At 48.4% G+C, this 16,078-nt stretch overlaps 1 protein-coding gene across 1 annotated transcript in view; it reads right to left on the bottom strand.

Annotated features, from left to right (window-relative positions):
• The window catches only part of LOC119302888 (BTB/POZ domain-containing protein At2g46260-like), a 3,154-nt gene extending 2,382 nt beyond the window's left edge, over positions 1–772 (bottom strand). Inside the window, exon 1 of the mRNA XM_037579935.1 lies at positions 358–772. Coding sequence (XP_037435832.1) covers positions 358–751 — 394 coding nt within the window. The 5' untranslated portion in view covers positions 752–772. The remainder of the gene's footprint in view (positions 1–357) is intronic.
• Between the last annotated feature and the right edge of the window lie 15,306 nt (positions 773–16,078).

The raw sequence follows: 16,078 nt of genomic DNA, 5'->3' as shown, positions 1-16,078 counted from the left end.
TGGAACACATTTTAGAGTAAACCACAACACATTTCATCTCTTTTTCTTTACTACCAATCCCTAGAAAACAAACGGACAGACAAACGTATAACCCCAAAATAAGCCAGAAAATTTCCCCCAAATCCAGATCCCAATCGCGAGAAATTTACATCCAAAAAAGCATGCGAGAACTCGCGTAGCCAGATTTGGAAAGATGGATTAATTTTTTTGGAGGCGCTCACAAATCTGACCGATACTTTCATGCAGGCACCTACGCACGTGCCTAGATTAGTCATTAGCGTGACGCTTAGAATCTAGTACCTATATACCAGTACTAATGGCTAATACGGACTGGGTACTGTGCCTGCACGCACGCACCTTCGTCCCCCTCGCGGCGGCGCTTGCGGCTGGCGGCGCCGGCGCTCGGCCCGGGCGCGTCGCCGCTGCCGGCGACGACCTCTATGCGTAGCACCTTGTCGGAGAAGGTCTCGTTGTCAAAGGCGAACTCAAAGCCCGCGTCCACCTCCGCCCCGTCGACGCGTCTCCCCCGGCCATCCGCGCGGGTCGCCGCCACCCTCCCACCGGCGCTATCACAGGAATTGCTACCGGCGACCGTAACCCTAGCTGGCGGCGGAGGAAGGGGGAATGGAGAAAGAGGCAGGACGAGTGTTGCGCTGAGCATTGGGACTGAGAGTGAGAGAGGTGCTCCACTAATAAGAGAGAGGGGGGGAGAGAGGACAGAGGAGGGTGGGCAAGTCGGACGCCTCGCCATTGATTGTGAATTGACTTCGCCGTGCGCCAGTGGCGACACTGACCGCCGTGCCTGCACCCGAATACCGAGGCGCCAATTTTACGGGCTTGTGTGTTCTACCCGAGCGGCCGCGTGGCGTGGGACGGTCGTATTTTTCGATTTGCGTTCGTTTGCGTCGGCAAAACGGATGGTCATGACCGGCTTTAGCCATTCGTCCATAGGAGTAGGTGCGTCTAACCGATCGCTACATCTCAAAATATTTGTCTGGCTTGGACTTAAGGGTCCGTGCGTTGCAACGAAAAAAAATCATAATCTCCAATCGTCATGATCATATTTTGTTGCGTCATCGAGATACACTATCACTCTCAATTTCGTGCGATCATGACAATTTTTGAAATCATGAAAAAAAAAATCGTGAAAACTTTTGAATTTTTTTAAAATTCGTGAAAACTTTTGAATTTTTTTGAACATTTTCTAAAATTAAGAACAATTTTTGAATTCATGAATTTGTAAGTCAGAAATAGATTTTGAATTTTCGGGATTTTTTTCCATTCATGAACATTTTTTAATTGGCAAAACGTCAAAAAATTTGAATCCACAAACATTTTATGATTTATTAAATATTTTATTTGAAAATTCTCACTTTTCTAATTTTTAGAACTTTTTTAAGCCCAAAATTATTTAAAGTAGAAAAAAAGGAAAACAGAAAAAAAAAACAAGCCACCGAGACATGGGCCGGCCCAAACGGGCGTGCTGCGTCTTCTCTCAACTCGTAGAGCGCGGTATAGAAGGTCTCTAATGCATGGGCCGGCCCAGGCCAGGGATTCCTCTATGTTTTTTTAATCATGACATTGGTGGGTAATATTTTGCTACGTTATGAACAATTTTCTTGACGTACCGCTAGAAGCAATAGGCCCTTTTATTATTACTAGTGCTACATCTTTTCTCTAGCACTAGCAAGATGGCCGTGCATTGCACGGAACATCAAGATGCTTTTTTTTTATAAAACACCTGTTGTGACTGATCCATGCGGGAGCAATCCCATGTGTAAAAACCAATGATATCTCAAGAAAGAGGAGAGATAAAGTGAGGAGGAGTGGGGCGTGGTGGTGATTGGTGATCGGACTGAGCGAAGGCATGGGGATGGACGACGCCTGCAGCGGGCACTGTGCCAAATTGTTCCAGAGGCTTTCTTTTTTAATTGCTCAACAATGAGGTTGTGTGAGATAAGGATGAACGAGGAAAGGCCTTATCTACAAATGTGGAGAAAGGTGTAGGTATCTTTTTGTAAAATTGTCATAGTTTGCTTTCTACCCGTCAGATATAGATCGGACGGTCTATATTGCAAGATGGCACACACACCATTATCACCAACTCGGTTTTTTATAAGAGTAGAAATACATATGTTTATATTTAAATGTGTTTATTTACTAACCATCAATTGTATGTATAGCAGTTTTAACACACAAATATTTGAACATAATTTTATTATTTATGTTTTATAAACATCTTAAATGTTTTTATTACTTATGTTTTACCAAATATTTTACATATAATACACAAATTTATATTTAAATGTTTTTATTTACTAATCATCAGATGTATGTATAACATTTTTAACACACAAATATTTGAACATAACTTTATTACTTGCGTCCTACAAATATCTTTTAAAAAATGCGCCTAAAATGGGCTGCAATACATCACCCACTCACTAATAGGTGGGGCCATGCACATGGATACGCGTACTATGACCGTTTCTGCATGCTTGAGTCAAGTTAGATGACCACAAAACCGATGCAAAAAAAAGGTGATCACAAAACTGTATTTTGAAAGTTTTAGCATCAAACTGACATGCGACGTAAGTTCTATGCTTCCAGGTGATATTACCACTATAAAATAAGTATGTTATAAAAATATATTCGATAATGTATTTACTGGTATTGTAGATGTTGATATTCCTCATAGACCTAGTGAAAATTATGATTGACCTTAAATAGAAATGTGCGGGTGCCGGTGAATATTGAGATGGATTGCATGGATGCTGTGAAGTTAATCCAGTCGCCTGAACTGGACAGATCGCTGCATGTGATGATGGTTAACGAAATTAAGAGTTTTTTTGGACATAGGGATGTTATATTACTCACATTAGAGCATCTCTAACGGACCCCATATAAGTGGTCAAATTCGTAAATTTTTTACGTTTTACAATTTTGGTCGAAAAAAATGAACAGAACAGAAACCGTAAAAGTGGTCCAACTCGTAAATTTTTTAAGGGCCACCGAAAATGTACACCCGAAACCCTTATCTTTGAAGGTTGGAAGGTCGAATCTAGGGGGGGGCGTATACCGGTCAAACCTCGTCGAAGCAAACACGCCATCGTGGAGTTTGCCAGAATCCGCCCTAAACTCGTCAGAATTCATCACCGCACATCGAAAAAGGCTGCTACTAGACACCGCAATCGATCGCTACTGGTTTGAATTGGACGAGATCGACATCGCCGTGGGCTCCCATGCAGAGGCGGAGGCAGGGGTGCGAAAATTAATGTTTTTTCGTCGGCACACTGCCAGCGGCCCAGCGGGCGGGCGGCACCCATGCCAGCCTCCAAAAAGAACGGCCACGCCGATCGGACGACCTAGTTCAGGCCTTCGGCGTCGAGCATCTCCTTCTGCTTGGCCTCGAATCAGGCCCTTGTCTTGTCGCTCATCTTCGACAAGTCCACGCTCATGATCGCAAGGGCCACCTCCTTCCCTTTGGTGGCGGCATTGGTGGCCTCGATGTCGAGCTGCCTCTGCCTGGCCTTGACGTTGTCGGCCTCGATGTCGAGCTGCTTTGCCGGGCGGCCTCTTCCATGTCGAGCTGCCTTTGCCGGGCCGCCTTCTCCATGTCTATCTTCCTCTTCTTAGCCGCCGCCTCCATCTCAAGCTTCTGTCGTTGGAGGTCTAGGTATTACTTCATTTGCTCGTCCTTGCTTTGCCGCTTCTTCTCGTCCCTCACATCCTTATGTGACATCATGCCATGCAAAGTCTCATGCAAGGCCATGGATGAGGCGTCACGTATGTCGTCCACCTTTGAGTTGGTCTTGCCCCTCGGCCTCTTCAACGCCTCGCCATCCCCACCTCCGGCGAACTTGGCCGTCTTCTTGCCTCTCTTCCTTTGAAGTTCACGGTATTGATCCTTGAACTTAGGGAAATTGTTGATGATCGTCCAACAATGCGTAAGAGTGAATGGCTTATCATTGTGCCGGGCCTTGAATGCCTCCAAAGATTGAAATGCCTACACCACATGATCAACAACAAGTGAACATGCAAACATATACACGGCCGAAGTCTCATGGCCGTAGCAAGGGCTAGAAAGAGAAGAGCATACCATGTCTCCAACGCCGAGACCACTCACGGGCCGTGCTTCAACGCTCTTAAGTGCGGCACAATACTTGTTGCACTCTTGTTGGATGAACAACCATCTTTTTGAATCGAACCGATGCCACGGTTGCTTGTAATTTGGTAGGGCTCAAACATCTTCCTTTCATGGAATGTTTTGTGGACTCTTGTCCAAAAAATAATACCCTTTTGTTGCGCGCCGGTCCTTGGATCTTGGCTAATCTCCATCCAACATTGGCAAATCAACTTGTCCTCATCTTGTGTATATGAACCGGTGCGAATGCTCTTCCGCTTCTTTTGTGCTTCCGCTCTTTGGGTGAGCTCGTCTATGAACAATGGAGCGCCACTAATATCAACATCATTGGCTTCATCTTCATCTTCACCTTCGACATAGAAGTCATCGTCTTCATGCCACGAATCACCATGGTCGTAGTCAGCACAGTCGTCGGCCTCTTCATCGGGCACATACTGGGCGCGGCCATCCTGACTTTGGGTCTCATCGGGGTCGTAGGCACGGCCATGCCCACCCTGGAAGATCACGTCCTCCATGTACTGGTTGTAGAAGGGGTCGTCCACCGTCGGCGTTGAGGTTGGCATTTTGTCAGACAACACGCGGGGGGCCGGCATGGTGCCCGTGAACGGTGCACGCGCCTGCTTTCTTTGCATCTCGACGGAAGGCCGCCCGCCGCTGCTGGACCCAGGCGTCACGTTGAGGTCGATGACGGCCGCGGGGCGTGGTGTGGACGGCGCGAACAAGCCCACGTCCGGTGACGCCGAGAAACGGGTCTGGCCGTCGTGCCTGGGTGGAGGAAAGCCGGGCGACATGGGCGTGGCACGCAACGTTGACGACTGGCAGTGCGTAGGCCGGGCGACCGACGAGCCTGTGCTCGCCGGGCCGACGACCGCTGCATGGAACCCCGTCGGACGGCCCATGCCAAGCATGAGGATGGCGTGCGCTTTGTTGACGAGGTCCTCCTTCTCGTCGGCAGCGGCCTTGCGCCGCACGGCCTCCAGCTCCTCGCGCTGGGCGGCGAACTTGGCCGCGGCGGCATTCATCTTGACGGCCGCTCTCCGTTCCCTCCTCTTCGCCGATTCCGCGTCCAACTTGGCGATCTCCTTCGGCGTGTACTCCGACCGCGGCTTCCTTGGCGCCTTCTTCTTCACCTTTGCGGTCGGGTCGACGACCAGGCTGCCGGAACTCGGCGGGGCGTCGGCCATGGACGGGGGAGAGAGGGGGGGGGGCGACGGGAGGGACGTGGGAGGGTTTGGGGGAAATGGCGCCAAATGGCCGTCGGGGGGTTTTTGGTTTCTCCCACCGACAGGCGGGCCAGGGGAGGACAAGCGCGTGCGTCCCATCCGTCCGCACGCTGTCCGTTTCACCTCAAAACCGACGCAAGTTTGGGCCGGGGATGGGTCGAAAGCGGACACAAAGCGGACAAAAGTCTGTTTGCTCCCGCGCGCTGGGTCGCCTTTTTTGTCCCTTTTATTTCAAACGGACGGGGCCGGACAGGATAGAGTCGCGCGGTGGAGTTGGCCTGAGATCAGGCAGTCTGTTTCCTATCCTTCCGGTAATTTTGTTCGTGGGCATCATGGCTTCTAGGGCTGCTGGCTCCTTGCGCTCCATATCGTCGTCCCCTCTGCCCGTCCGCCGCTGCGGCACAAGTCAGAGGGCACTCCACTCCTGCGGCGATTGAATCCACGATGGAGCCCATGCCACCCTGTGTGCTGCACCGGCATCATGCATCACCAGATCAACTTCAAAGAATCAAGATACATCACTGCTAAATAATTATCTTTGTGAATTAATACAATTCCGTTGAAGATAGTGGCGGTAAAATTACAATCTAGGATTCTAATTTTACTCCTTGTTTATCGTTTGAAATGTTATATTTCAATCAGGGAACGATGAAGAGAAATGATACAACAAAAATATATTGGTTTTTTTTCCGCAGCCCAACATATTTTGTTTTTCAAGCCCATTGCTTCTAACTCAAACGTTACAGAAAATGCAAATCCACCTTAGAAGCAACCGGTTGTAGATGATAATTCCAACCCCAATCCTGTTGATATGCAACTGGTAGAAATGTAGTTTATATATATATTCCCAGACATATGTTACAATACAATCATATCAATTCTACTTTAGGGACTATATTATTGGGTGGTGTCTCTCAAACGATTATTATATTCCTCGCCCCCCTCATGTCTAAATTGTGGCTCCGCCCCTGCTCCCATGACCTCAGCCTAGCCGCCGGAATCCTCCCGGCGCGGCAGGCAAAGGGGCACGGCCGACGTGATGATGGGGTGCGGCCGATAGGGACGGGGCGTGGCCGACGGGCGAAAGCTGCGGCCGGCTGCGGAAGGGGACTGGAAGAAGGAGCTCTTTATCCCAGTTTTATAGTTTGTTTTATAGTGTCTGTTTGTCCGTAGCTAAAATGAACCTTTAATATGCTTTTAGTAGGAACCAGAACCCTGTTTCTATTTAGCTGCCTTTGGCCGTGTGGAGGATCGCACGGCTGTGTGGCTGCGATTTGGGCCTGCGGATGTTCCTGTGTTGTGTAGGAACGATCTTGTAATTCCTTGAGTAATGAAATCCTTTTCACCCTGCAAAAAAAGAAAAAAAAACTGTTCAGACCATATAGGTATGGAAAACATCCTACATTTCTGAAAAAATAAATATGTTTTGGAATGTCCCAGCATGCATGGAGCATGTTATAGTAGGAAAAGACATTCTCCCATGCATGGTAAATACCGTGCATCTATCAGCCACTCACTCTCTTTGAGATTCGCATCTATGCATGCATGTTCTCATTGTATAGTTTAGTAAACCACAATTTATGACCCTGTCAATCAGTCACCTTTTCTTCATGTGCAGACAACTTTTTCCTATAGTAACTTGCAATATCTCTCCTCTCATCCCCGAAGTAAATACCAGCAGTATGAGAGTATGATTCTAAAATTTAAATTTATTTTATCTTTTAAAATATTAGTTTGATTTAGATACATTTGCATATTTGTGTTACTATTGAAGGGAACTTTAAAATAAGATCGCCGTTGAATATATTTTGACAAGTTTTCAAATTCGAATCTAAAACATGGTGAGACCTTACGAAACTGTAAAAAAAAACTATGTACCAAGTTTCATCAAGTTTTCTATAGATCAATTTGATGTGCACAGAAACTCATTATGGTACATAGATCAGTTTTCTACTAGTCTTGTTTAAAATATATCATTGGTATAAAAACATTTGTCTAAATAGAATATAAAAGAAACTTTTATTTCAGAAGATATCAAGCATCTAAACAGTTACATACTAGAAGAGGAAATATATTTCTGTAATAGAGTCGCAAGGGGATAGGGGAGGCATGCAAGGGACAGGACATTATTTATATTTAGAAAAAGGCTGACACACAAACTGACCGTCTGACAAGAGTGAGACGTACAGCAGGTGATTAGTAGTACATTATGATATCTTTCCCACCCTGTAGACAATGCACGGTATATACCGTGCATGGTAGAAAATGTGTTGGAAATATGAGCAATTTACCAAATAATTTTATTAACAGAAATACTAGATAAAGCATGACTAATATAGTAGAAATAAAACAAGTCATGCGTTCTAACAGAGAGAAGGTAAATAGCTTCTGTATATATGAACCATATCCTATCATATCTAAAGCAGACAGTATAGCAAGTAGCATATATGAAGTAGAACCTATCATGTGTAGGACAAGGACTAGAACAAGGAACTGTGGCAGAACCTTTAACATGAAAGACAAGAACACGTACGGGACAGCAGCAGCAGAAGCGCTGGACTTGGGGTCGGTGTCCTCGCCTGCCATGTCGCCGAGGAGGTTGTGGACGTCGGGGAAGAAGTCATCGTCGGGGAAGTAGTCGTCGGCGACCGGATCATCCGTGATGAAGCAGCCAGTAGTCGCGCTGAGCGCTCCCCAAAAACCTTATCTCCCTTCTCCCGTACAGGACTCAAAAGGTGCGGTCTCGGAGGCCTACTGTCCCGACCTGCGGTGCACGCCGCAAGACGGGATGGGGAAGAACGTAGCACCAGCGCAGTGGCCGGAACTTTGTGGTGAGAGGAAGAGGAGCTTCTGTTATGTCTCTCTGGAGAGGAGCGACCTCTCTTATATAGGCACAAGAAAAGGACGCGAAGAGGTTGCGACAGGAGGTGAAGCAACGAAGGGAGACGAAGCGAACAGGCAGCGGCCGAAGAGGCGCTTCGTTCGAATTCAGTGTCCACTACAGAAAACTTTTCAACTCCCACGTGACCTTCCGTATACCCATCGTGCGTGGCAAAAATTTAGATATCGGCTCGGCTCATTACCGCAACCCGCGGCGCGTCGTGCCGAGGCAGGCGGCAAAGGAGGAGCGCGCGTGGATATCCCTCTTGTTTTCATGCTCATACAAGTAGGGAAAGAACCTCCCTTATAAGGAGGTCCAACTCCCACTAAACTAGCAATGTGGGACTAAACTTTAGTAGTATCCCTTGCCTTGCACAAATGGGCTAAGTGGGCTTCTAAGATTTACTAGTAGAATGCCCGTGCGTTGCTACGGGCTATAATGTATATAAATGAATCAAATAAATGATTAAGGTCACCTCTATGGTCGAAGCTTATTTCTTCCTCGTACGTCCGGGCATGTTCGGACTTCAAATGGGCGCCCAACGGTCTCAAAACTCAACCGACTGGACAGTCCGGGCTAAACCCGGGCATGGGCAGCCCGGCCCGACGACCCGGGCCGGGCCAGGTCGGGCTTGACATTCAGGCCAGGCTCGGGCTTTGTTTTGCAGCCCGAAAGATAATTCGGGCCGGGCTCGAGCTTCAATTTTTCTGTATTTCAGGCCGGGCTTTTGGGCTTCGGGCCGGGCTTGCACGTGCGCGTACTAAAAAACAGCATTCGGGCCGGGCTTTCGGGCTTCGGGCTTGATTTTGGGCCGGGCTCGGGCTTGAAAACAGGGAGTATTTTAGGCTTCGGGCTGGGCTCGGGTTGAGAAATGAAGGTCGGGCTTTCACAAGCCCGGCCCGAAACCCGGCCCGGCCCGACGTTTGCCCGGGTTTAGTACAGGCTGCCCCAAATCCATCTCATATATGGGGAGCAATGTCGTTGTCCGAACTATCTGCCATGTTATTTCCAACACGCGGTCCCAACACAACACAAAACCCCACACCATGAGGCACCCTTCCCTCATGTCGGACCCTCTCTCCTTCCAGCTCAGTTTCCTACCATAGCCTAATATTTCTCGCTGGAGCCCTCTACTTTATAACCGGATGAGACTCACCTCACTTTCGTCCTAGCACCCTCTTCCCTTCATACCATACTTCCCCACGGACCACCAAGGAGGAGTGCCCCCACCAACCGCTTGCTCTCCGCCATGATCCCCTCCTCCCGTGTTCGTGCCGATCCGCCACGACCATCAAGGCGGAGGAGGCGTGCGCCGCCCATGACGACCCCAAGCAAAGAAGGCAAATTCGATGTCTCATGAGGCATTGCCATGTTGTAACATACAGTTGAATGTCATGCATTACCACAAAACAAAAATATGATGGCTGTTGTTGGGGATGCAACTAATACGCCACCACGTCTGTTATTAACTATTAAAACAACAAACTAATGCATTTACCCTTCTATCCTAAAAAATATATTGTATGACCTGATCAAAAAAATATGACTGCCTTATCCAATTTGCCACTTTTTCTTAAGTAGGGAAAATATTCCGCTCACATTCGTAACTGAACAAATCAACCACAGCCTCCAACCCGCTCACTCTCAACTCTCACTCCTATCACAAAATCCACTAAAAAGAGATGTGAAGTATTTCTAAATCCCTGCCAAAAGAATATATATTACCAATAGTCCAGTACCGACCTTGTGAATTTGGTTTGTTATTCAAGTCATGGCCGCAACAACACTTTTTCTATTCTCTGTTCATTATGGAAATCAGCGTAAGTTGTGTTATCATCAGAAAAAGATCAGATTTCAAAGTTATTTATCCAATTATCTTTCATATTCGTATTGACATTGTGCAGTTTCCTTGCAAATGTGTATCTTTGGATGGCCTTTAACTAAGTACATTCATATATAATGCTCTAGCACCACGTTGGAAGTTATAGCAATGCTTCATAATTTTATATTGGCTTATGGCAAAGTATTACATCGCCAAATTATAACGACAATAATTTTATGAACCGAATTAGCAACATCAGTTTTAACAGCAGAGTAAAAACTTGTTATTAGCGAGTTTCAAATGAAAGAATAGTCAGGGTAGACATCAAGCGATGAACAAGCATAATATTTGTTCGTTTCCACTTGAAATTTGTCATATCAAGTGTCTTGCCTGCATCGATAAGACTTTTGGACTTCCTTCAGTACAAACATCAATACTCTGCATAAAGTAGCAGCAGTGATAAATGATAATCAACATTTAAAAGTTCCATAAAGGGACATGATGAAAGCTCACAAAACACTAACCTGATAGCAATTGTATCTGATGACAATATTATTGTGAGTGAAAAGAAAAAATATTAGTTATCGTTGTTTCTGTCTGCCTCCCCAACAAATGAAACCTGAGGAGTCATATTGAGTAAGAAGTTCGGCATTGACTGGGTACTGTTTGGATTGATTCCCAATTATAGGAGTCATGCCAAAAAAACTGGTCGCTGCTTTCATTCTGCGTCCACGGACAGGCGAAACAGGGGCAGGGGAATCGTTCGCCAAAATATCTGCACGCACCATCTCTGGCGAGGTGGGCCTGGGTATAAACTAAATGGCCCCTCAGCTTTCCTGTTTAGATTTCTAAACTGGACCAATTGTTAACATACATTTGGATCATTATCATGCTCTTCACCATCGTCTTCTTGAGCACGAGATCTGATATATGGATTGAGGTAAAATATTTAATCGTCTTGCTGGGGCAGAAGGCGAGCGGCAAGAAGTGGGGGTTGAACTGTGGCTTGGAAGAGCACTATGTATAATTTGCATTTGATTCAATTGGAAATTTCATGGCTGTGGGTGGGAGTTTCCTCGTGTGATGTGACCCTTAAGAAAACATATAATTTCTTAGTGCTCCTAGAGAATCATAGGACATAATCAATGTATTAGTTAGCATAAGAGAAGAATCACTGCATCACAAATGTATCTACAGAGTACAGACTGACCTTGTGCCTCTCATTGACAAGGAGCTTGCAAGAAGACACAATTGAAACTGGTGCCCCCCATGACAATAACGTTCTTGGAGTTTGCAGCTGCTGCCGTGACATTCATCCTATTCTGTGAAAGAGAAAATTGGCAACGATGTTTAGGTTTGCCATCGCTGCATTCATGCTTATCTTTCATAGAAAGAAAACAGCAAAACAATTCCAAATCTCCGAATATCTGCTATTGTGGTGTTGTGCATGAAATTATTAGCCATCCCACTGTGACCAGGGAGAGATATATACAGTACCTGGTGAGTTTATCAAGAAGGAATAGTAAAGTAAGTGAAACAAAACAAACTGAAAGGTTTCTTAAAGTTGAACAGGAAATAATGGACAAAGAAGCTTGAAGCCTTTTGAGCCGACTAAAATTAATTGAATATTTACCATTAGAAGTTGAAGGTAGATCTGAAATTTAGTGGGTAGTGGCAAGGAGAACAACTAATGATAAACTAAATCATATATATCACATCACGTTCAGCAATGTATCCTCACTATTGAGATTTTTATACTACAAAAATTTCCGAAATTGTTAAACATAGGATACAAACTAACAGATATGCTCCCGTACACGGCACACCCTCCCTTAAAAAAATCTATAACCGGGTCCTCCTTGTCCTATGGGTTGACTCCTATGTACTAATTGCTTCAGAATGCAATTACATGACATGGGGTGGGATACCACGTACTATACCTTGTGGGGATATGTGAAAGCAGTCAAGAGTACCACAGAGGTGGCGCCAAGCGAATCAGCGGTAGAACGGGATGAACGATCAATTATTCAATTCAGAGATTGCCGCCTCGTTCGTCAGGACACACTGTGAATCTGGAGCACAGGCAGGGGTTGCGGCCTCCAGGCGATTCGGGCCATGACGTGTTGACGACAGGGGGTTGCGTCCTCCAAGGTATACCTTATATTAGCCTCGCCGTGTATGCTTCTTCACCACCGCGGACACTGCCGTTAGTTGGTGCACGACGCAGCAGTCAAGGTGATCGCCAGGGCGGCCTGGCTCCTTCGAATTCCTCTACCAGCCAGCGTCGCCCTGCTCCTGAACCTCCCCTCCATGACCGCAATGCCAATTCATTGCCCCCAGGCGCCATGAACGGTCGCAGCGTAGGCTCGCCGGATTGGCGGTGGTGGCCTAGAACATCTAGGGCTACTCCATGCGAGGGATCTCTGCGGTTTGACGGGCGAGTCGCTAGCATGGTGAACATCTAGGGCTACTCCATACTGAATGGCAGAGCAAACAAATTGAAGCAAGCATGCCTGAACCAAACAGAGGTGGACTCCATCGATCAACCAGACAATTATCGCAATGATCGGATGGATTGACTGGAGAGATGGATGTATGGACGCAAGATGTACCTCGAGCATGCGCCAGATGGAGGGGTCGACGACTCAACGGCCTTGACGGCGCCGTTGTTCCACTCGGAGCGGCGCTCCTCGGCGTCGAGGAACTTCATGCGCACCTGCACGCCGGGTGCCCAGGCGCCGATCAGCGCGTCCTCCACCTCCTGCTTGGGCACGACGAACTCCCCGGCGCCCTGGCGCGGGTAGTAGGTGATGGTGAAGAGCGTGCCCTCTGCCGCGAGCCGCACGGCCTCGTCCACCTCCTCGGGCGGGACCCGCGCGCGCGTTGCGTGGCCGGCGCTCGGCGCCCTCGGACGCCTGCTGGGAGACGGCGGGGTACCTGGGCGCGCGGCGGATCCCGGCGAGCAGCTCCCCGTCGGCGCGGCGCATGAAGACGACGGCGTCCCCGGCCATGAGCAGCTTGGCGTTGACTAAAATGGCATGATTTGGAACAAAGGCGCTGGGTGTTTCCTTACTTTGACGGTGGTTCGAGGGGATCGTGCGAGGGGATGAAAGAACTTACATTTGGTGGGAGGGGGCATCGATGGGGCACCAATGAGGTACATAGGAAAGGTAAGAATCGATGCGTTAGGAAAGTTAGGATTTTGAATTGATTTTCATGAAAATAGGGTTTTAATGTTTGTAATGTGATTTCTGTACCTGCCCGTTTGTGACGGTGTCTGGTTAGGAAAGTTTGTAAATGTTAAGAAAGTTTTTATTGGGAAAGTTTGTAAATGTTAAGAAAGTTTTTATTGGGAGGGTGAAAAAAATCAACGTGAGGATATGATGATGGAAGGAGAGACCAAATTAAACCAAACAAAAATAAACCAGACGAAAATAAACCTGACGAAAATAAACCGTGGACGCAATCCTACCAACTCAGTCATTAGGAGTAGAGATTAGGAATTTCTGAAATAGTTATTGGGCTACCCAAAATAGCAAAATAGACTAAATTCCAGCAAAATGCACTCTCGGAGATTTTGTTGATCAGTTTCCTTCCATATACTACGGCAGTTGGGCTAGGCACAGGCCGATTCAAATCCATCTCGCCAACGAAATCGACCGAACCCTAGCTAGCACATCGATGTCGCACACCAAGGTTCCCTATCTCGCCGTACCGCCGCCGGCGGTGGCGGCCCCGGCTGCCGCGTACTACCAAGACGACGAGCCGGTGGAGGAGAAGAAACCCCTGGCAAACAACGGCCGGGGGTTGGTCCTCAAGACTCACTGCGAGTTCCCGGCCATCGGAAGGGGCGCGTTCAGGGACAAGTTCGCGGTGCTCGTCCACGCCAGGGCGCCCGCCGACGTGGCGCGCGCGCCGCTCGACCTCGTCACCGTGCTCGACGTCAGCGGCAGCATGAAGGGCCAAAAGTTGGCGCTGCTGAAACAGGCCATGGCGTTCGTCGTCGATCAACTCGGCCCTGCCGATCGCCTCTCCGTAGTGTCCTTCTCGGGTCGGGCGGCCCGCTTGACCTGCCTCGCGCGCATGTCGGACGCGGGCAAGGCCTCGGCGAAGCTCGCGGTGGACTCCCTTGTTGTTGGGTCGGGCACCAACATCGGCGAGGGCCTCCGTGTGGGCGCCCAGGTGCTCGTCGGCCGCCGGCTCAAGAACTCCGTCGCCAGCATGATCCTCCTCTCCGACGGCCAGGACTCGCGCCTCAGGGCAAATAAGAGGTACATGGACCTTGTGCCGCCTCTGTTCGTGCTCGCTGGTAGCCGGCCCGGGCCGATCCACACGTTCGGCTTCGGCGCCAACCACGACGCCGCGGCATTGCACACCATCGCGCAGGCCACGGGCGGCACCTTCTCCTTCGTCGGGAACCAGGCGGCGATCCAGGACTCGTTCGCGCAGTGCATCGGCGGGCTCCTGTCGGTCGCCGTGCAGGAGGCGCGCATCGCCGTCACGTGCCTGCACCGAGGCGTGCACGTCCAGGAAGTCAAGTCGGGCTGCTACGGCAACCACGTGGACGCCGACGGCCGCGCCGCCTCCATCGACGTCGGAGAGCTCTACGACGGCGAGGAGAGGCGCTTCTTGGTGCTCGTGTACGTGCCGAGAGCCCGGCCCGCGGAGTCGGTCACCCGCCTGATCAAGGTGACCTGCGGCTACAATGACGCCGCGACAGGGCAGGCCGCCAACGCCGCCGCACCCGCGGCGGTGATCCAGAGGCCGCTGGAGCTGACCGACCTGCCGCATCCGTGCATGGAGGTGGAGCGGGAGCGCGTCCGCCTTGCCACGACCCAAGACATCGCGGCCGCACGGGAGGCAGCTGAAGGAGGGCAACACGCCAGCGCGGCGCGGATACTGGACTCCCGGCTAAAGGCGGTGGAGAGGTCGGCGCCTGGGACGGCCGGAGATGATCCCACGTGTGAGGCGATCAAGGAGGAGCTGCGCGACCTGAGCGCCCGCGTGGGGGACCGGCGGGAGTACCAGCAGACGGGGCGCGCGTGCCTGCTTGCCGGCATGAGCTCGCACGCGCAGCAGCGCGCCTCGGCGGTGGAGCTGCAGTCGGCGAGCAAGGCCCGGGCGTACCTGACTCCCAAGATGGAGGAGATGGTGGAGACGTCGCGTGAGCAGAGCAGAAAGCGTGGCAGCAGCAGCGACGCCGGATCCAGCCAGCTTAATAAACAGATCAAGCAAGACCTGACAGAGGATTAATTCATAATACGATGACCATATTATGTTCACATCTCATCGCATGTTGTTCACAAATGCAAGAAATTTTTTCTTTTTTCAATTTTATTCACAAATTGAAGCAATGTTCACATTTTCGAAAAAAATATCGTGGTTGTAAAAAAACTTGGCAACTCAAAGAATTATTCTGAATTTCAAGAAACATTTTTAAAAAAACATACTATAATATGCTGATCCACCCCGGCAGTTAATTCTTCAAAATTCACGCGGGTATATAGTCACAAAGACTCAGAAGCATTACCATTTAACTACATACTTTCGATCATTCGTGAACATTTTTACAAATTTGGGAACATTTTTAAAAATCGTGAACATTAGATACTATGTACAAACATTTAAAAAAATTGTGAACATTTTTTTATATTGCGAACGGGTTTTAAGCATTTTCTTTTGAATCGGCGAACAATTCGAGAATAGACGAACATTTCATTCGAAATTGGTGTTCTTTCTAATTCAAGAACATTTTTTGAAATGCATGAACACTTTTCGGACCAGCAAACAATTTATGAATCAATAAACTTTTTTTCTAATTCACGAACTGTTTTTAAAATTTTATTAAAAGGTCCACAAAAGTCACGTCCACACATTAATTTTATTTGAGATTAACAAAAATAACAGAAAAAGGTAGATCTTTCTTCCACCATCGTGTTCGCCTACAATGTCGTCGTCCTCGTCATCCATGGTGAATCCGATGTAGGGCAGCGACGGCGAGAGGTGGG

Source organism: Triticum dicoccoides, chromosome 5A, assembly GCF_002162155.2.
Source record: "Triticum dicoccoides isolate Atlit2015 ecotype Zavitan chromosome 5A, WEW_v2.0, whole genome shotgun sequence".
Taxonomy (NCBI): Eukaryota; Viridiplantae; Streptophyta; class Magnoliopsida; order Poales; family Poaceae; genus Triticum; species Triticum dicoccoides.
This window is presented reverse-complemented; position numbering and strand designations above follow the sequence as displayed.